The sequence below is a fragment of the Atractosteus spatula genome (genome assembly GCF_055471065.1).
Source record: "Atractosteus spatula isolate fAtrSpa1 chromosome 17 unlocalized genomic scaffold, fAtrSpa1.hap1 SUPER_17_unloc_5, whole genome shotgun sequence".
Taxonomy (NCBI): domain Eukaryota; kingdom Metazoa; phylum Chordata; class Actinopteri; order Semionotiformes; family Lepisosteidae; genus Atractosteus; species Atractosteus spatula.
In genome coordinates this window covers 18,561-38,405 of record NW_028296637.1, presented here as the reverse complement: position 1 = coordinate 38,405, position 19,845 = coordinate 18,561, and the positions used below count along the sequence as shown (strand labels likewise).

The 19,845-nt window shown below is 47.0% G+C and overlaps 1 protein-coding gene and 1 pseudogene across 2 annotated transcripts; one reads left to right on the top strand and one right to left on the bottom strand.

Annotated features, from left to right (window-relative positions):
- Positions 1-786: 786 nt before the first annotated feature.
- LOC148810795 (rab5 GDP/GTP exchange factor-like) lies at positions 787-11,942 on the bottom strand (annotated as a pseudogene). Its single transcript, XR_016086590.1, has 9 exons — positions 11,319-11,942; positions 9,689-9,853; positions 7,625-7,764; positions 7,193-7,344; positions 6,820-6,889; positions 6,146-6,281; positions 5,590-5,684; positions 4,398-4,653; positions 787-3,747 (listed from the first exon to the last, which is right to left on the bottom strand). The product of XR_016086590.1 is annotated as a rab5 GDP/GTP exchange factor-like (transcript).
- Positions 11,943-13,935: 1,993 nt separating this feature from the next.
- LOC148810794 (neutral alpha-glucosidase AB-like) lies at positions 13,936-19,250 on the top strand. The gene is made up of 5 exons (XM_088908906.1): positions 13,936-14,038; positions 17,579-17,689; positions 17,858-17,966; positions 18,168-18,295; positions 18,566-19,250. Exons 1-5 carry the CDS (start codon positions 14,019-14,021, stop codon positions 18,714-18,716), a joined length of 519 nt encoding a protein of 172 aa, XP_088765032.1. The 5' UTR covers positions 13,936-14,018; the 3' UTR covers positions 18,717-19,250.
- The last annotated feature ends 595 nt before the right edge of the window (positions 19,251-19,845 follow it).

Here is a 19,845-nt window from a genome sequence, read left to right as displayed (position 1 = left end):
TAACAAGATTAGAGCATGTATATGAATAGGTCAGGAAATAATACTATCTGTAAAGTGTAAACTGTATAACTAGTGTTAACAGTCCATCTTTGTTGTTGCCTGTTCTCAGTTTTGATTACAGCCTGTTAACCGTTGTAATCCAGCCTGATTGACCCATATACGTTTCTTGGGTTCTGTGATTTGCAGCCTGAACAGTCTGCCTGCTGGGATCTGTTAACTGTCCATGTTCATGTTGAGAGGACAGTTCAACACCTTCAAAAGAAATACAGTTTATCAACCAAAAGTGTGGGCTACCTCCACAGGGATGCCCTCAAGCCAAAGTGTTTACTGGATTATCAGTATAATGTTTTTATTTCAGTCCAATCTGATTAATACACCAAATTCCAACTCATGGTTGTGTTCAACACATTGAAGGAGGATCATTTCAATTTCAGATTACCCAGAAACAGGCTAATGTGCGTACAGTTCAGTATACAATTTTTTCTGATCCTCTGCCTTCTCTGAAACAACAGGTTTTGGTTTTTTTAGAATTATTTTAACAATGTTAAAGAAGAAATAAGTGGTTTATTAAAAATGGTGGATTGATTTTTTTGAGATACTGTGATGGACAGATTATTGGAAACACTGAGCTGTAAAAGTTAAAACCCTAAACCTAAAAACTCTAAGGAGGGAGAATCAGTTTCATGTGTGATTTCTTAGTGTTTCAGTATAACAGCTCACCTGGCTTCACTTTTAAAAATTAAATATGTTCATTGTTTTATGATTTTCCTTAAAAAGACAACTCTGTACATTCTGAGAAGACATTTTATTGGATAAAAATAGGCTTTAGTTTTTATGAGAAAGGAAAGGTGACTGCCAGAGCACCAGAGGTATTTTAGACAGCTTCAGGGTTGGCAGGAACCTGTTTCTGTTTTACAAGTGATTATGCATCTTACAAATCTTAATTACAGCTCTGAAAACAAAAGCAGAGGGCATGTGTCCTGCGCAAGGTAGTCTTTACATTTTCAGTAATTCTGTTTCTGGATATGAAATGCACATGGAAAACTACTGTAGAAGGAACAGAAAGGAGCTTCTATCCATGTGCAAACATGTTCCAGACATGGAATGTACTGAAGTTGAGAACATAACTCAATTTAGAATGATTATTAAAGGGATGACAACAAAAAAACATTTAACAACATAAAATAAATATGGTGAAACAGTTCAAATGTGCATGAAAAAAAGTTCAGAGGCACAGGTATTTCTATTATTTGATGCAAGCATTTTAAAGTATAGGGTGACAATTCCAAAAGACACGGCACGAGAGAATAAGAATTTATTGTTAATACACATTCATATCGGTTCTTCATGTGCTTTATTCAAAACTTCATGTCACCAGTAAACATCACAAGCACTACGCAGACTGCTTGTACACAACACAAGGACTTGTGCTAGTGGCTTTGTTTACTGAACACAATCATTGTGAACCCACTTCACCCACCCCCCACTCCCCCAGAAAGTTCCACGAGTATCTTCCGTATACCTCCTCATTTTTTAGCCCTGCTGAAACTGCACACAGCAGCCTGCGGCAGCTGGAGATTAATTCAGAAAGCACTAGTATGCTTACACTGTAACTTGTTCCAAAATACAAGTAGTTGGTTAATAGTTATTTGTTCTTGTACCACTATGGTTACAAGGGTTGTGATGCACTGCTTTCCTTTCTAGATTTCATAGTTGCTAGAGTCCCAGCTGCCTGAAGTTATGTTTTCAGGCAGTGCTGCCAAGCACTCTATCGTCATGAATTTGGGTTGAGATAGTGGCTGTTTTCACGAGAACATTACATTTATTCCAGAGGCTCTTGAGGCCCTGGAGTCTGGGACCCATAGGTGGGGTAGGCGATTGTCCTCTGATCGCTTACCAAATTGTTATAAAATAATCATTTTCCCACCCACGGTCGGGCCTGTTAAGTTACATAACTTGAGTACATACGTGGGATAAAGTTAAGGAACACCAATAACACAGAGCTTACACTCAGAGACAGACTTTAACAGGACATCACAGTCTAATACCAATACCAGCTTCATAAGAAAAGGCACCGAGGTGGAAGGTCCCGACTTCATTATTTATACGCAAAGGCGCTTGAGGAAAGACAAAAAAAATCAGAAATGTCAAACTTTCTCTACTCCACTACAAACAAAATAATTTAGACATGTTCTTCTATTGAGCACCCTGATTCATTTTAAAAAGTACAAGAAAGAGGCTGCTGAAATGAGACTAGCAGAATTGATGACCTGTTCCTTAAATTACAGACCTGTCTCTTAGTTTTACTTGAGTGCTGTAATACTTGCATTCCACCACAAGAGGGAAGCATTGGTTATTTTTGGTTACAATCAAATAACAGTTCTTGAATACTGCACTTCAAACTCAGGTTAAAGCTCTGCGTTGTATAAATATGGCACTTCACTACACGTATCAGACTGCTGTTGAAAGAGGGTTTTTTTCTACACCCACTCCCCTTGTCTCTATAACTCCAAAAGATCTAGAATCGTCGCACCAGTACAATTACCTGGGTTTACAAAGCAAACCCTTTTTTTCCCCAGAGCATGTTTTACTTCCCCTCTGCCCTGGGAATGAAGCAATTCTGATTATTTAAAGGCCGGTTTAGGTTAAGCAGCCAAAAGACTCCTGTGCTTCACAGTCGACAAACAAAAACAATAAATATGTGGCTAAGATCACGTAGGATTCAACTGACGATAATTCAGAGAAAAAGGAAAAAAGGTGCAAAGATGTAGGTACCTGAGTAGTAACCACTCTTAAGTATTGTTTAAGACTTCCAGCGCTTAAATATTCATAACTAAGTAGGAAACAAAATACTCATCTTTATTGGTGTGTCACAGAGAAAGCAAGCAGGCAGGTACAACTGTAGAATGAACTACTGGTACCTCACAGCTGACACTTTCCTAACTAAAACATGTTCAACGTGCAGTAAATGCAGCCTCTGAGAAAACAAATTTGTCAATGAGACCTCTCTGAGTTTACTGAACAGTGCTACCCTAGTGTAGCAGGACCCCTCAGGCCTGCTTCAGAGTGCCTGCCCGATCCAAGAAGCATCCCCCTGCGCTGGCCCTTCATGAGGAAAACCTATTGAGTTACCCTGCACCCTGGTATAGCTGTGTTCTTGGCAATGGACTGAAGATAAAACACTGGTGTTTGCAAAAGTCCCAGCTGAAGGGCTGGTCGCCAAAACCTAACACTTCGAGACAGAAGCCAGAAATCAAACCGTGTTACTTGGTTTCCTGTTTTCCACAGAACTGTTACAATAAGGTCTCAAACACCAAAGCCTTGAACTTCAGCCCAGTAATTTGTAAACCCATTTTACCAAAAGTAATACCTGGGGTTGAAGTTTCAGAAGCGAACATCCAGACGCCCAGGCAGGCCACGCCCCTGAAGCTAGCTCTGACTCGGGGGCTCTGTGCATGTGAAGTTCAGGGGGACCTTGGCCTGGATTTCCTCCACCTGCGTCTGCACTGCCTGCACCCACCGCGCCAGGTCTGCCTGCAGGGCCTGCGCCCCCTCCGCCAGCTGCTCCTGCCGGCTCGCCACCTCCGCCAGGAGCTGCCGGTTCTTCCTGGCCCTCCGAAGCCCCTCGCAATCCGTCTCCGCGTCCCGCGGGGCCGCGCGCTTGCCCTGCATGTACCCCTCGAACTCCTCAGCGCTCAGGTTCAGGGCCGGGCCGTCCAGCTTCTCGATGAAGGCCACAGCGCAGCACTGCCGGGAGAGCAGAGACCTGGCTTCAGTTTTAAACAGTTTCTGGGTGAACAGACAGGACGCGACATAGACATATGATACACAAGATGATAAAAGGAACGTCAAATGGTTAATTTTTACAGGACTTGCTTACAGTACACATGTGGTTCATTAATTTTTAGTTTCTTCTTGCATATACAGTCTCGTGAAAAGCATTCACCCCTTCCTGCATTTTCTTCCTATGGAATATTGACAGTGCTTCATGTGGGTCCTAATGATGTATACAGACAGTCTGAGTGAACAAATAACACCAACATTTGGTACTTGTTTCATTAATTTCAGGAACAGTCATCCAACTTCTAGTGTCCCTGTGTGTAAAAGTCCCCCCTAGTTCAATCAATTCAACTAAAAGGCATAACTAAGGCGGTCTGTGTGAATACTTGATTAAGTAACCGGGGCTTATTTGCATCAGCCCTGCTCGGTGTAAAAGAAACTCAGCTGTTCATCATCGTCATCGTCACCAGTGAAGCCCCACCCATACAGACCCTCAGAGCCACGCCACGCCCCGTTCAAAAGAGATTCCTGAAGGTCGTCGCGGGAGTGCGCCAGTCTGGGGACGCTCTGGGGAAGCTCTGGGCCGCAGAGGCCCGCGGTCCCGCAGCTGGACTCACCAGGTTGGTGAAATAGTAGCCGGACGCCCCGGCCATGAGGCTGTGCGGCAGGCCGAAGCGGGTGATGTACTGCGTGTTGGAGTGCAGCCGGGGCGGGCTGGCCTTCAGCACCACCAGGATCATGCCGGACAGAAGTCGTCGGCGCTCGCCGGCTCCGAGCTTCTGGAGGCCAGCACCCGGAAGACACTCTGGTTGCACTTGGAGACGCAGGCCAGCTTGTCCTGCGGCGCTCGCCGGGCGTCCATCTCGATTATCGCTGCCGAGAGCAGGGGGCGAAATGCCTTCATCGTACGGCCACTGGGGTTCGGGAAGTTTCAGAATCTCTCTTCATCCACTAATGTTCTAATCGCTGCTTCCAATTCCGAGTCACAGGAGGAGCTGGAGTCTATTCCAGCAAGGAACAGGCACAGGGCAAGATACAGCCTGGACCGGACACGCACATACTCACAACTGGGCCAGCATTCCCAGAAGCCCGTTAACCTGCCAGTATGTCTTTGGACTGTGGAAGGAAACTGGAGCACCCAGAGGAAACCTAAGAGAGCATGGGCAGGCACTCCACACAGACAGCACCCCAGGCCTGTAATTGAACCCAGGGCCCCAGCATTGTGACGCAGCAATGCTGACCATTGGTAGAGTATAAGAGTGGCTAACTAGCTACAGCCCCATGTAGGACAGTGACAGCTACTCAAAGTGTTGACAAGACAGGTGATCCTGGTGTTCAGGACTATTACACATTCAAGGCATAGATACATTTGAAGGCGTTCCAGGAAGTGAGTTTAATCAGAACTCTTGAGCACAGATCGCTTATGTGCTCAATGAAAAGTCATGCTCAGTGGCCTGGCCAGACATGATGCCCTGATCCTGTCTGACACTGGTAGAGAGCCACTGGGGTCACTGGGTTCCATGAATGTGCAGGCCTTCAAGTGGTCGTCTATCAAAGACTATTATACAAAGCTGTCTGGTTTTGTGTGCACTTTACCCTGTTGTTCTGTAAAAATAAATTCAAAATAGCACAATGGAACGTACCAGCTGAACAAAATAATTAAAAAAGCCTAAGATATCGAACGGAGATGGTGAGGACAGAACAGCATAAGGCATAGCATCTACATACATTTCAGTGCACAACAACAGAGCCATATTCTGTTATTAATCAGTGAGAAATTAAAAGTTACCTTCTTAAAAAAAAACTCACCTGTGATGGCAGGCAGGAGGGCGTCACTGTTGACCTCTAACCTCTCCTCTTTAATGGGAACATGAAGCATCTGAGGGGTCACCCAGCTGAGAGATCTGTGGAAATAGCAGTGGCAAAGATCAGCTTAGTAACTAGTTAGGCAGTGTAGATGTAATAGTAAAAGGCTGCTTCAGACATTCCTAAACCTAATACAGAAGGAAAGACCTCTGTCCAATTATAGTCCACTTCATTAGAAAAACTCATGTGGTGATTTTCTGGACTCTGGGCCTAACCTTCAGTGGTTTAGCAGGTATGCAATCTGAGATACAAATTTTGTTTTAACCCACATGGCTTAAGGAATGATATCTTGCCTTCCTACACCCTGTAAGCCTGAATGAGATTTTGACTTTAAGGAATAATTTCAGCCTATTTGTGTAAATTTCCTCCAGAGGATTAGCTGTCCGCTTGGTGATGTATTCTGGGATTTTCAGCATCTGTTATGAACAACAGCCTATAAAAGGATGACTGTTACTGAGCTGTACTCAGCGGGCTTCCAGGTCTGTGGTCCGAGTCTCACCGGATCCTCCTCTGCAGGGCCAGGTCTTTCTGCTCATCGTCAGAGCTGTCGTGGCAGAACACCCACTTGTGCAGACGCGTCATGATCAGCTTTTCAATGTGCTCCATCATCTGCACCGTCTGCTCCTCGGAGAGGCCTGCAGGACAGAGGGGGGGCAGCAGCTCGAGCCCGAGGGAATCCCACACCCTTCCTCCAGCTCACTGCATGTGCACAACCAAGCCACAGCCAAGCGCTCTTTCAGGCGTGCAACAGGCATTCCTCTCACACGTATCGGTTCTGTGCTCCACAGAACCTTTGGGTTCAATCGGTCAGTCTCTCTCTATGGGTACAGGCAACACGGCAGACTAGAACAGCACGAAAAAGACTTCTATCCCTTTCTTGACCAGAACAAATCCCAGATCTCAACTGTACCGAAAACTGTGTAACAAACTGTTTCAGCAAAGGTCTGGATCCAACACATCCAGCCCAATTTGCTGCAAAACCTGGCCCTTGTGTCACTACGCTACTGACAATCAACCAAACAAGACAGTTTATACATAAGGCCATTCAGTCCCGTCAGACACACAGCACATGAGACCATTCAGTTGTTCTTTAGTTAAATAATGGGGGCCAACCATAAGATACACAAGTTCATACAAAATTGTATTATACACCTCCAACTGCTTTTTACTCACTGCTGAAGTGTCCGGCGATACTCTGATAAAAATCCTGCACCAGATCCCACTGTTTCTGTACCAGCAGATCCTACAAAGAGACAGACGGGGGATCAGCCAATGCCAAGTTCTTCCAGGTTCTAAGCTCTTCATCTCAGTGACACTAGAAAGAGGTCTGCTGCCTCACCTTCTCAGAGAAGCAGTGTGAGAGGGCACTGGACAAAGCGTTAGCAGACCTGGGGCACAGTGGGCTAGAGGAGGAAGGAGAGAGTGGGGAGGGTGAGAGGTGGCAGGAGACAGGCTGTGAGTGACAGGCAGTCTGGGAGCAGAAATACAGATGGGAGACTGGCAGAGACGTGGACAGAGACAGGTAGTCGGTGAGAGGGGCTATTACATGGTAGGCCTCCATGGTGTTGACAAAGGCCGTGCAGCGCGACTACAGGCTCTGGGAGAACGGCTTGCACAGCAGCTTGAGGAAATTAGTAAAGTCTCCAGGCTGGAGGCTCTGAAACGCCTTTAGGGCAGCAGACTGGCTCTCTGTGGGCTCTGGGGACAGAGAGGAGACAGATATTAGTAAAACCAAAAACCCTGCAAGGGGATGAAGGAGCTTGACTGGTAAAGCCCAGGCTCAGAGAGCCGCCCATTGATAAAAACAGAACAGCACAACTGACACTCACTTCAGAGCCAAACTAGATTTCACAGGAAATCTGTGAAACAAACACTGTCCTTAGTTTACTAGTCAGGTGATGGGTGAATTTAAAAGCCTGTGGCTCATTTTGAGAAAATGACGCCTTTGTGTTTTGAGCTATGTAGAGGACCATCTCACCGTTGGGTTTCTTCGGAGAGGAAGAAGGGCCCCAGAAAAGCCTCTTCATGGTGTTGACTCGTCGCCCCTTTTCTGTGCTCTTCTTCTCCTCGAACTTGGAGAAGGTGATGGCTGAGCCCCCTTCCACACCGGGGCTAGGGCTGTGGACACAAAACAGCAACCCCACACACGCTTAGCCATCGCAGAGCGAAGATCTACACACCCCAGGGCACACCGGCCACGGGAAGTCAGAAAGCAACGAGCGCATCCTGTAAAGTACTGGCAAGATCTAGGCAGGAAACTAATTCAGGGCAAACCAAACCAGCAAAATAAGTATCGGAGAACAAGAAAAAAGGGTGGAAGGTATTTGGAACAGAGAACCTAGCCATATACATGAAACAGATTCCCTGGGATCTTTTAAAAAAGGGTTGAATGAGATGATGTTCAATGCTGTACTAGCAACCAAACAAATGATGAGCCCAATGGTCTCTTTTCACTTGTCACCTTGTACCAAAAGCACATGCTTTCTTCAAATGTACACAGGCTGCGCACTGAAGCTCACATGTACACACAATCAATTAGTGCACACGTGAACCCCAATCTCTCTAATGCACAAGAGATAAATACACTCCTTATAAGAACACGGCACTGGAGGGATACAGAATTATGTCATCTTTCTCCAATACAGGGTTGAGGGGGAGCCGGAGCCTATCCTGTCAAGCAACAAATGCAAGTCAGGTCGCCAGTCCACCACACAGACACAAACACGCACTCACACCAGGGCCCGTTTTCCCAGAAGCCTAGCAGCTTGTCCTAGCAGCAGGTCTTTGGACTGTGGGAGGAAACCGGAGCAGCTGGAGGAAACCCACAAGAACGCAGGCAGGGCAAACTCCACAAAGAAACTCTCCTTGAATCGAACCCAGGGCCCCAGCTCTGCGAGGCAGCAACGCTGACCACTGCACCACCCTGCCGTCCAAACGTACATTCAAGATATATACAAGCTAACAGACGTGCTTGAAAAACACTTGAAAAGGTCAACACAAAAATCTTGTTCTGGGGATAAGTAGGGTCAACACAGGTGGAAAATTAGGAGAGGACAAGTAAGAACTGCTTACACATAAATGTAGCTTATCGCAAAAAAAATATCCCTGTGTTCTCTCCTGTGCCTTAGGTGTTTCCATATCATTTAGAAATGAAAATGTAAGCCAGTGTGGCAAAGTACATGATCACATTTAAACCCAGAGCTGCTGTACTGGTTTCATGGCTCCATGAAACTGATAAAAAATTGCAAAGGTAGCTGCATGCTCTCATCTGGAGGATTTCAGCGTACAAACGCGTACATTTCTTTACTAAAAACCTAGAGGGGAGCAGGGATAATATCAAATATCCAAGACCGTCCAGCTATATATGGGAGAGGCCGTAATAAATATATCTTAACGATGACCCACGTAATAGTTCACTGGACTGAATAATTCAACTATTCTCTATTTCTTCATGCTGTACTAAGAACGGGATCAGCTGGTCTCCAACCTTGTTCCACAGGTTTTTTTGCTGCACTTGAGTGTGCAGCTGGGGATGGTGCCGAGACTGTACCATACCAGTAATACTCAACTTAGTACGCAGCTCTGTAACAAATCTACAAGTTCACTGCGATTGACCTATTTTTCTTTTTTTTTTAAGTGAATGTGAGATGCAATTCCATAGGAAACACTTAAGCTCGGTATTTAACCAACATTTGTACATTCAAAACAATCGCCAAGCCCTGAAGAATGAACAGATCCCACCAAATACCATCTGCACAATTCAGTTAGTCCACATCGTGTGCACATATTGTGCCAAGAATTTGGGAGCAGCTGCAGGTGGTCAACAGCATCACAGCTGAAGAAAAGCAGCATTTTTTTTGATCACGAGCTTTAGAATGTTTTCACAAGAACACAGAAACATGCAAGAAGGACGGTGATACACCACTGAAAGCTTCCTGAAAACGACTCTTTTTGAGTCGTGCGACGCAGTTATTAAAGGCAGGGCTCGGGGACACGGCCCCGGGACGTGTACTCAGGCAGTGCGGTCCGCCGTGGGCCCTACCTGCTGTGCTGCCTGCAGGCCTGCGCCCTGCGAGACCTCTCTCGCCAGCACTTGGAGCAGCAGCCCTGCCACGCGGGGTTGCCATAGTAACCACAGCCATCTTTGCACAGCAGCTCCGACTGGTCCACGTGAATTCCCCTGGGTTCCGCCCACATTCCTCCTGGCCTGGAAACAGGGGTCACGGCTTGTTAATGTCACAGCGAACTGTAGTTTCACAAGTGGCAAGCTTTGTCCTCAGATAAATAAACTGAATTGAATCAAAACTAAAATCCAGAACAAAAACACCAGGTTATGGGTTAAGTAACACATGGGAAGCTTAAATGTTGAGCGTACAGTGTACTATAAGTAGGGCAATACCTAGAGCATTCCTGCGTCACGGGACAGCCTGAAGTCATGCCTTGCTCGCTAGATGCCTCAGATTTACAGGAAGAGAGGACAAGAAATGTAACAATACTCATATAAGGAATCTTTGTAAACCCCATCTTATCCCTTCTGGTTTATCTTTTTGGAATGCAATATTTCAAAATATAAACTGGAAGTTAGTTTGGACAACTCCTGATAGATATTGGGATATTTATTTGATAGGTATTACAAATAAAGTTAGAGATATCGTTTAAAATTGTTCATAAGTTTTATTCAGTTAAATTAGTGCTCTCTAAATTTAAACCTGAGCAGGATGATCTGTGTGTTTTTTGTCGGGCTGAAAGGGAATCTTTTGTGCACTTATTTGTAAGGTGTGTGTTTGTGAAGTTGTTTTGGACGGACTTCCAGAGTTTTGTTTGCAGGCAGTTAAAGGTGTTTTTTAGATTTAAGGATTTTGATATTTTATTGTACTGTTTAATAGAAAATTTGGAAAAAGAGCATTTATTTATAGTCAATTTATTAGTCATTTCACATCCATAAATCAAAATGGTCTAATAATCCCCTTTTTAGTACTTTTGAGGTGGAGCTGAAACACTATTTAAATTCTATACAAAATTTGAGAAATAATAAAGCAAGGAAAACATATGATATATGTAAAAAATACAATTTGATCACACAATTTACTTCATTACCTCTGGCGGTTGAATGTTTTTTTTTCTGTTTGGGTTTTTTTCTATTGTACCTGTTTTTGATCCTCTGGTTGTACTTGTATTTGTAAATTCTTTATAAGTTTAATAAAAAAAATTATGAAAAAATATTTATTACAGGAAAAGCGATGAGTTTTAGAAAAAAAAAACTAAAGCGACTCAAACTCCACCTTGGTGTAGGCCTACTTGCCAATAAATCCCGGATTCGTTTAATCACCAGATTCTAGCAGGTTAAAGATGAACGTCACTCTCTTACAAGTACTTTGAATTTCACAAATTAACCTGCTGCGTCATATTTTTCATAAATCAGTGAAGGAAAGCTGCCCGCACTGATCTCTGAACGCCTTTCCTCCGCACATCAGTGTTGATAAGGGTTTCATCTCTGGATAGTGGCAGCACTCTGGAAACGTGTCAGCAATGCAATTTTCTTAATGCAATAAAAGTCATCAACGAACAAAGACAGCAACGCGTATAATCGTTACTTCAACGAAAATTCCTAAAAGTTCGAAAATCGAAGATATAAAATACTCTTCAAAAAATATATTTTCGTTGTAAATTACCTGCACAAAGCTGAAGCTAAGATTACACCAATCGCCGCCCGTATGCGATCTCGTTGTAGGAGACGAGTTATATACTAGACTAGTTATCTTTATTTAAGTTTTCCATATTTAACTAGTTTTCAAATAGGCTTTATATCCGCCGCCCTAGGCACCGAAAGTGAGTGATGCCCTGTTGTTGTACAATCATTTTTAATAACTTAGAAAATAAAATCGATCAAACCCAGACATTTTCTCCCCCGGATCTCAAATGCAAATTAAAGAGAAAAACAGCCTGTTTTTTCTTGGAGTTTTTTTTTGCTAGATGCATGTCGTCTTTTTTTCCGGCGTTTTACTGCTATCAGCCCAGACAACTTTTGCTCGTTTCCCGGAGTTTCCGCAAATGCCGGTGCGTGATGTCTTGATGTTTACAGAGGCTGTCAGATCCGATTTCCCACCCCACTGTCCCAAACACAGCAAAAAGAGGGTTGAAGGGCAACTCATCGGGCTGGACGGCAGCAGTGCCTACACTTTACTGCAACACCGGTGTATGAACGAAGCTGACAGATAAATCAAGTTCGAGATAAAGTACGATTCACCCTCTTCTGTCTCTTGGTGCTTCGTCCGTAACCCGGAAATGCTACACTAAGCGTCACGAATGATCCGGAAGTGTATGCAAATAGCCGAATTTCAATCAAAGTAGAAGACTTTCAGCTGCCACAGTAGCATATGAGGAGTATAGCAACATTAAGCGAAGTGACAAGCAGCTGAAACACCTGCTTTGTTATTTCTTCATGGTTAACTGTAATTCCTTGAACATTCAGCTAAAATTTGAGAGGGTCCTTTTTTCATTTTAAATCGCCTCCACTAATCTCCACGTTTGACAAATCTAAGATGATTCATTTTTTATGAATTTTACAGCACCTTTCTTCCATTTATACTACTGTAAAAATTGTCATCGCTATATTTTTCCTAGAAATGTTTTTTTTTTCTGTTCAGTGAAAAGGGTTTTAAGATGCAAGCTTTTAAAGGAGCTGTATCTGAAATGTGTTATTAAATCAAATTATTATATTTAAATTCAATCGTTTTTTTAAACTATAACCAGGGACAAAAACTTTTTTTGCACCACCAAAAGTGGTGAGACATACAATGTTAAGACAGTCAGCCAATAGCAAATCACCCTTCTTCATTCCCTTTTAAGTCTTTATTAATATTTTTGGTCTGGGTGGATCACCTCTAGAAAAACTGCAGTGCAGAATTGGATGGGGAAAATTTGTGCCTCTCCACAGGTGGATGGAATCTATTGCACAGACCCTCAGCTAATAGTAAATCACCTTGTTTTTGGCAGCTAGGTGTCTCTGTCAAAACTGCTGGGGTTTATAGAGCACCTCCTATTCCCAGACTGGGACTGTGCAGCGATGGGCAGGGAGCAGTCTCACTCCCCTCCCAGCCAAACAAAAATGTGTGCCTCTTCAAAAATATTTCAGATCTACTCTACAGATCCTCAGCTAATTTAGTACATCACCATGGTTTTCTCAGATAAGTGTCTCTGCTAAAGCTGCTGGGGTTTATAAGACCACTTGCTGTTCCCAGACTGGGACCGTGCAGTGATGGGCAGGGAAAAGTGTCAACAACAACCGTGATCCCATCCAAAGTAATGCTGACACTGAAGATCATAGTATTGCGACCAAAACCATAGCTGTGACAGGGAGTAAGCGTACAATAAAAAAACAGTTCTTAGACACAGAGTGGATGACTGGCACTGTTTTGAAAAGGCAGAAACCGTTATGCATCTAAATCACCCAACAGCCAAAAAAAACAAAGGTGGAGTGCGATGCTTGCACTGAGCAGCTTAACTTTGTGTAGGTATGACACAGAATGACAGAGATACTGAATCTGTAGGGTTTCTGTGTTGCTCAGAAAATTGTGATGTTAAAGCCATGGCATTAAAAACTGGGTTCACTTTAATGAACAAATGTGAAGCACTCAGCAGTTTAATACATAATAAGTCAGATGTAACCAAAAAAAAAGTAAAATTGATGTGTCACATGTCAGCATTGGTGCTCAAACAGCGCTGGATTATCTCAGTTTTGGTACTTATTGTGGTAAGACAGACAAACAAATGGTAGTTCAGGTGGGTAGCTGCGTCAGCATGCGTAGGCTGCAAAGGAACAAGTAATTGTTTTCTTTCTTTTTTCCCCAGCATGGAATAAACCTACGTTTCGACCGTGGAGCCTTCTTCAGGTGTTAACAGATGGTGTCCAGCGGGGTCAGTGCTGGGGGTCACACTGCCCTGAGGTGTCCAGGGGGGTCAGTACACTGGACCACAGTCCCCTGCCGCAGGGAACACCTGGCCTGGATCGGACTGCTGCGCACTTGGAATCTACAAATCAACAACCTACATAGGTTAAGTTTTAACGCAGTGAAACTAAAAAACAAGCGAGAATTACGCCACTTCCTCGGCACGTCCTACACTGCCACCCTGCGCCCTGAGGCAGCTTCGCTCTTGCAACAGTAAAGACAGAGATCCGTCTTGAACACAAACACCTGTACGCGTAACCACCTATCGCGTCCCGCCATGTGCGCCCCCCTCCCTCAGCCTTGCTCATGCATATTCATGAGCCGAGGCTGCGAGCCGGCCAATCAGGGGAGGCTGACGTAACCTCGCGAGAAGCCGGAATACAGAAAAGGAATCGGGAGAGCAAAGCTCAGGTTTGAATCAAGATGGCGACTTACTCTATGAGGTACGGTGTAGCGGCGCCGGCGGCTCGTTTACCTGCCTCCTGTGCTGGATTAGACGAGGCTGCGGCGGCTGGGGGTCTGTCCGACCACGGAGTGTGCAGGGAAGCTGGCGGTGCTGCTCTCTGTCCTCCAAGGTCTGCGGGTTCCCCGAGCCGGCGGTGCCGGGTGGAGGGGCTCCTGGGCGCCGGGTCTGGGGGGATGGAGGAGGCGGTTAGGCCGCAGATCAGGGGTTTAGTTTCGCTGGCCCGGCCAGTGTTATGCGACGCCAGCCGGCGAGGGGGAGGTCGGGTTGGGCCTGGTTGCATCACGCAGCCCGGGGTCTCGGCGGGCTTCCCGGCTCTGAAAATAATAATTGCTTACACTTCTATAGCGCTTTTCTGGACACTCCACTTAAAGCACTTTACAGGTAATAGGGACTCCCCTCCACCACCCCCAATGTGCAGCCCCACCTGGATGATACCGGACCATTCGGGCCCGGACTACCAGACTCGGAGACAGTTTTTACCCCCGCACTATCGAACTATTAAACTCCCAGCCTCTCTCACTCTCACCTATGATCTGAACCTCACAGTACCTTCTTTCTTACCAAAAACTTAAACACACATTGAAAATCTACCTCTACCATACATGTCAAAAGCTCACTCCCCATAATTTCATTCCGTTAATGCATGTTCTTGCACATAACCTGTTACCTTTGTTGTTTTGCACACTGCCTGTTGTCCCTGTCTTTCTTATGTTAAACAATTGAATTGTTTTTTTGTACTACTTATTGTCCGAGAGCTAGCTAAATAGCATTTTGTTATACCATATACAGTGGTGTGAAAAAGTGTTTGCCCCCTTCCTGATTTCTTATTTTTTTGCATGTTTGTCACACTGAAATGTTTCAGATCATCAAACAAATTGAAATATTAGACAAAGAGAACACAAGTAAACACAAAATGCAGTTTTTACATGAAGGTTTTTATTATTAAGGGAAAAAAAATCCAAACCTACATGGCCCTGTGTGAAAAAGTGATTGCCCCCCCTGTTAAAACATAAATCAACTGTGGTTTATCACCTCTTTGGAAAGCTGAGTTCAATTTCTCTAGCCACACCCAGGCCTGATTACTGCCACACCTGTTCTCAATCAAGAAATCACTTAAATAGGACCTGCCTGACAAAGTGAAGTAGACCAAAAGATCCTCAAAAGCTAGACATCATGCTGCGATCCAAACAAATTCAGGAACAAATGAGAAACAGTAATTGAGATTTATCAGTCTGGAAAAGGTTATAAAGCCATTTCTAAAGCTTTGGGACTCCAGTGAACCACAGTGAGAGCCATTATCCACAAATGGCGAAAACATGGAACAGTGGTGAACCTTCCCAGGAGTGGCCGGCCGACCAAAATTACCCCAAGAGCGCAGCGACGACTCATCCAAGAGGTCACAAAAAACCCCACAACAACATCCAAAGAACTGCAGGCTTCACTTGCCTCAGTTAAGGTCAGTGTTCACGACTCCACCATAAGAAAGAGACTGGGCAAAAATGGCCTGCATGGCAGAGTTCCAAGACGAAAACCACTGCTGAGCAAAAAGAACATAAAGGCTCGTCTCAGTTTTGCCAGAAAACATCTTGATGATCCCCAAGACTTTTGGGGAAAATACTCTGTGGACTGACGAGACAAAAGTTGAACTTTTTGGAAGGTGTGTGTCCCATTACATCTGGCGTAAAAGTAACACAGCATTTCAGAAAAGGAACATCATACCAACAGTAAAATATGGTGGTGGTAGTGTGATGGTCTGGGGCTGTTTTGCTGATTCAGGACCTGGAAGACTTGCTGTGGTAAATGGAACCATGAATTCTGCTGTCTACCAAAAAATCCTGAAGGAGAATGTCCGGCCATCTGTTCGTGACCTCAAGCTGAAGCGCACTTGGGTTCTGCAGCAGGACAATGATCCAAAACACACCAGCAAGTCCACCTCTGAATGGCTTAAGAAAAACAAAATGAAGACTTTGGAGTGCCCTAGTCAAAGTCCTGACCTGAATCCGATTGAGATGTTGTGGCATGACCTTAAAAAAGCGGTTAAGGCTCGAAAACCCTCCAATGTGGCTGAATTACAACAATTCTGCAAAGATGAGTGGGCCAAAATTCCTCCACAGCGCTGTAAAAGACTCATTGCCAGTTATCGCAAACGCTTGATTGCAGTTGTTGCTGTTAAGGGTGGCCCAACCAGTTATTAGGTTTAGGGGGCAATCACTTTTTCACACAGGGCCATGTAGGTTTGGATTTTTTTTTCCCTTAATAATAAAAACCTTCATTTAAAAACTGCATTTTGTGTTTACTTGTGTTCTCTTTGTCTAATATTTCAATTTGTTAGATGATCTGAAACATTTCAGTGTGACAAACATGCAAAAAAATAAGAAATCGGGAAGGGGGAAAACACTTTTTCACACCACTGTACCTGTATATGAGTATAATGACAAACTTGAACTTGACGATGCGACATCAGCCACAGTGCACCAGAACGCTCACCACACATCAGCTGTGGTGTCAGGACCAAGTCAGGACCTCGGTTTTACGTCTCAGCCGAAGAACGGTGCCTGTTTACAGTATAGTGTTCCCATCGCTAGTGGGGGATTAGGACCCACGTGGACCACAGGGTGAGCGCCCCCTGCTGGCCCCACTAACACCATTTCCAGCAGCAACCTTAGTTTTTCCCAGGAGGTCTCCCATCCTGGTACTGACCAGGCTCACACCTGCTGAGCTTCAGTGGGCTGCCAGCTGTGAATTGCAGGGTGATATGGCTGCTGAAAATAAGCGCACAGCACAGCACCCGTCTCCCGGGGACACGCAGGGCCGAGCCTCCAGCTGCGCTGTGCTTTAATCCCAGATGTGGTGCCTCCGGGGGAAAGGATTATATAATAGAGACAAAAGTACTCACACTACACTCTCTTCTTTAATTTTCGTGGAGTTTTTCTCCATTTCTCCAGTTCCTCCGTCTTCCAAGCCAGTCCACAATCCGTTCTCTCAATCCTTATTCAGTCCGAGTTCCAAAGTCCGTAAGGTTCCACAAATCCGCGCCATATCCAAATCACAAACCGTAAACTGTAATCCTTTATTTCTTCCATAAATCCATTATGCTTAAATCTGTACCAACACCAACCAAATTCACCTACTGGCTTCTGCACTGGTTCACTGTTTCCAGGGCATATATATTTTGTTTCCTGATGAGACACACCTGTGTCTTGTTGTTTTTCGGACTGAGCCCTTTCCATCTGCGGGTCAGCTGGTTTCTCTTAGCGGCCATCTTGGTCAGGTCTACGTCGAGTAGATACCTGTCCTGGATGACCCTTCCCCTGGTCATCTTACATAGATTAAAATATGGAGCAATCTCCTCTCTGTGTTTCTGCATTCGCCCGTCAGTTCAAGGTGCTTTATTAGCATGACCGATGGGTCCAATCAGTGTTGCCTCTGGGACTGTGGGGTCAGTCCCCTGTCTCTCTCTCTCTGTGTGGCTCTGGGACCGTGTGGTCAGTCCCCTGTCTCTCTCCCTTTATTGCAGGATACTGCGTTTCTGTCTGGCAGGACTGACTCTCTCAGCCCTCTGGCTCCAGCTGGTACAGGCTGTGCATCGCACTAACTTCAAGACCTGCAAGCAGAGCTCCTTCTGCAAGTGAGTGTGAACTCGTCCATTCTCCTGCCTCTGCTGAGATCCTCACACCAGTCTGAGCTGGTCAGCAGAAAGAGCCCCAGTGTCGTCTCTGCGACCACCCAGTGAGACTCTCTGGTGTGTGCATGTGCATGTACGTGCGCCTGTGCTCACGCTGTCCCTCTGTCCCAGGTGCCAGTGGGCTGTCCAGCCTGGCCAGTCCCTCTACAGAGCCCTACTGGACACCCAGCAGCTCAGCGATTCCAGACTCTCCCTGCAACTGCTCAACGAGAACAACAAGGTGAGGAGCAGGTCACCCCAGCCAGTGCCGGGGCTGAGCTGGTCAGTGTCAGTGCCGGGGGGGGCAGAGGTCACTGGGCGGGTGACCTGGTCAGTGTCGAGTGGGCAGAGGTCACTGAGGAGGAACTGACCGGTGAGGCAGGTGACCAGGTCAGTGTTGTGGACGGAGGTTGCTGCGGTTGACCCATGCTGTGTCTCCCAGGTGAAGCTGCTGCCGGAACTGTACAGGCTACAGGGCAACATGACCCGGATCAAGATCAACGAGCTGAAGCCACTGAGGCCCCAGATGGAGGTTCCTGATGTTCTGATCTGTGACCCACCTGCTTACCCGTGAGTAAGACCCGCGCAGGCAGGACCCCAGTTCGGATCCTCACGTCCCTTCTTGCATGTGGGACTCGCCAGCACCTCTGACCCGGGACGGCGAGAGGGTGGGGGGGTATCTGTTCTGTTTGGCTGCCCTGCTTTCCCTCCTGTGAAGCCTCTTGTCTGTTGCTGTGGAAACCACCTCCCTGTAGGAAACCACCCGCCCCGTAGGGGGCGCCCCCTTTGTACATAGCGCTCGTTCACACCACTCACCCCCCCCGAATCTCGTTGCTACAGTGACACGAAGAAGGAGGAGGAGGGAGCGGAGACCCAGGACGGCGGAGCACAGGTGGGAGAGAAGGCAAGTATCCCACAATGCACTGGAGCAGCACGTGCTCGATTGTTGTTTAACGAGGCAGTAAACAAAAGCAATATATTTTACGTTTGAGTTTAATTTCTGAGGGATACAGAAAAGCCGAATTAGAAAGCTAGAAGTGATAGAAACATGATCAGCATCCTTTAAACTCGATTGGTCCGGATCCTGCTGGATCCTGGGATTGTGCGTCCCAGGTTCCGGTGCTCTGGGGCTCCTCAGTCAGTGACGCCTCGATAACGCTTGCCCCCCTCCCCCCCCCACGAAGCAGCAGCAGGAGAAGGAGGAGGACCAGTCAGGAATGTGGGAGACCTTCAAGACCCACAGTGACAGTGCCCGCCGCACTCTCGGCCTGTTCTGGCTCAACGTGGCCCAGACTTGTGTGGACATCGTCTCCAACACCGCCGGCAGGAGCCCTGGGGTGGGGGGGTGTGCAGATGGGGCTGTGGGGCTGTGGGGGTGTGTGCGGATGGGGCTGTGGGGGTGTGTGCGGATGGGACTGTGGGGGTGTGTGCGGATGGGGCTGTGGGGGTGTGTGCGGATGGGACTGTGGGGCCCGGCGGGTTCAGGCTCTGGTCTGGATCGGCGAGTCTTAACTCTGGTCTGGCCCGGAGGACTCTGGTTGTGGTCTGGCCTAGTGGGTCTTGGCTGCGGTCCGGCCCGGCGGGTTCGGGCTCCGGTCCGGCCCGGCGGGTTCGGACTGCGGGCCGGCCCGGCGGGTTCGGACTGCGGTCCGGTCCGGCGGGTTCGGCTCCGGTCCGGCCCGGCGGATTCGGACTGCGGACCGGCCCGGCGGGTTCGGACTGCGGTCTGGCCCGGCGGGTTCGGACTGCGGTCCGGTTCGGTGGGTTCGGACTGCGGTCCGGCCCGGCGGGTTCGGACTGCGGTCTGGCCCGGCGGGTTCGGACTGCGGTCCGGTTCGGTGGGTTCGGTGGGTTCGGACTGCGGTCCGGACCGGCGGGTTCGGACTGCGGTCTGGCCCGGCGGGTTCGGACTGCGGTCCGGTTCGGTGGGTTCGGACTGCGGTCCGGCCCGGCGGGTTCAGACTGCGGTCTGGCCCGGCGGGTTCGGACTGCGGTCAGGCCCAGCGGGTTCAGGCTCCGGTCTGGCCCGGCGGATTCGGATTGCGGACCGGCCCGGCGGGTTCAGACTGCGGTCTGGCCCGGCGGGTTCGGACTGCGGTCCGGTCCGGTGGGTTCGGACT

Bases quoted from the DNA above. Each gene is read 5' to 3' on its own strand.
- LOC148810794 (XM_088908906.1), top strand. From the start codon at position 14,019: ATGGCGACTTACTCTATGAG. The intron at 17,967-18,167 runs GTGAGGAGCAGG...TGTGTCTCCCAG, and splicing joins TGCTCAACGAGAACAACAAG to GTGAAGCTGCTGCCGGAACT. The intron at 18,296-18,565 runs GTGAGTAAGACC...TCGTTGCTACAG, and splicing joins TGTGACCCACCTGCTTACCC to TGACACGAAGAAGGAGGAGG.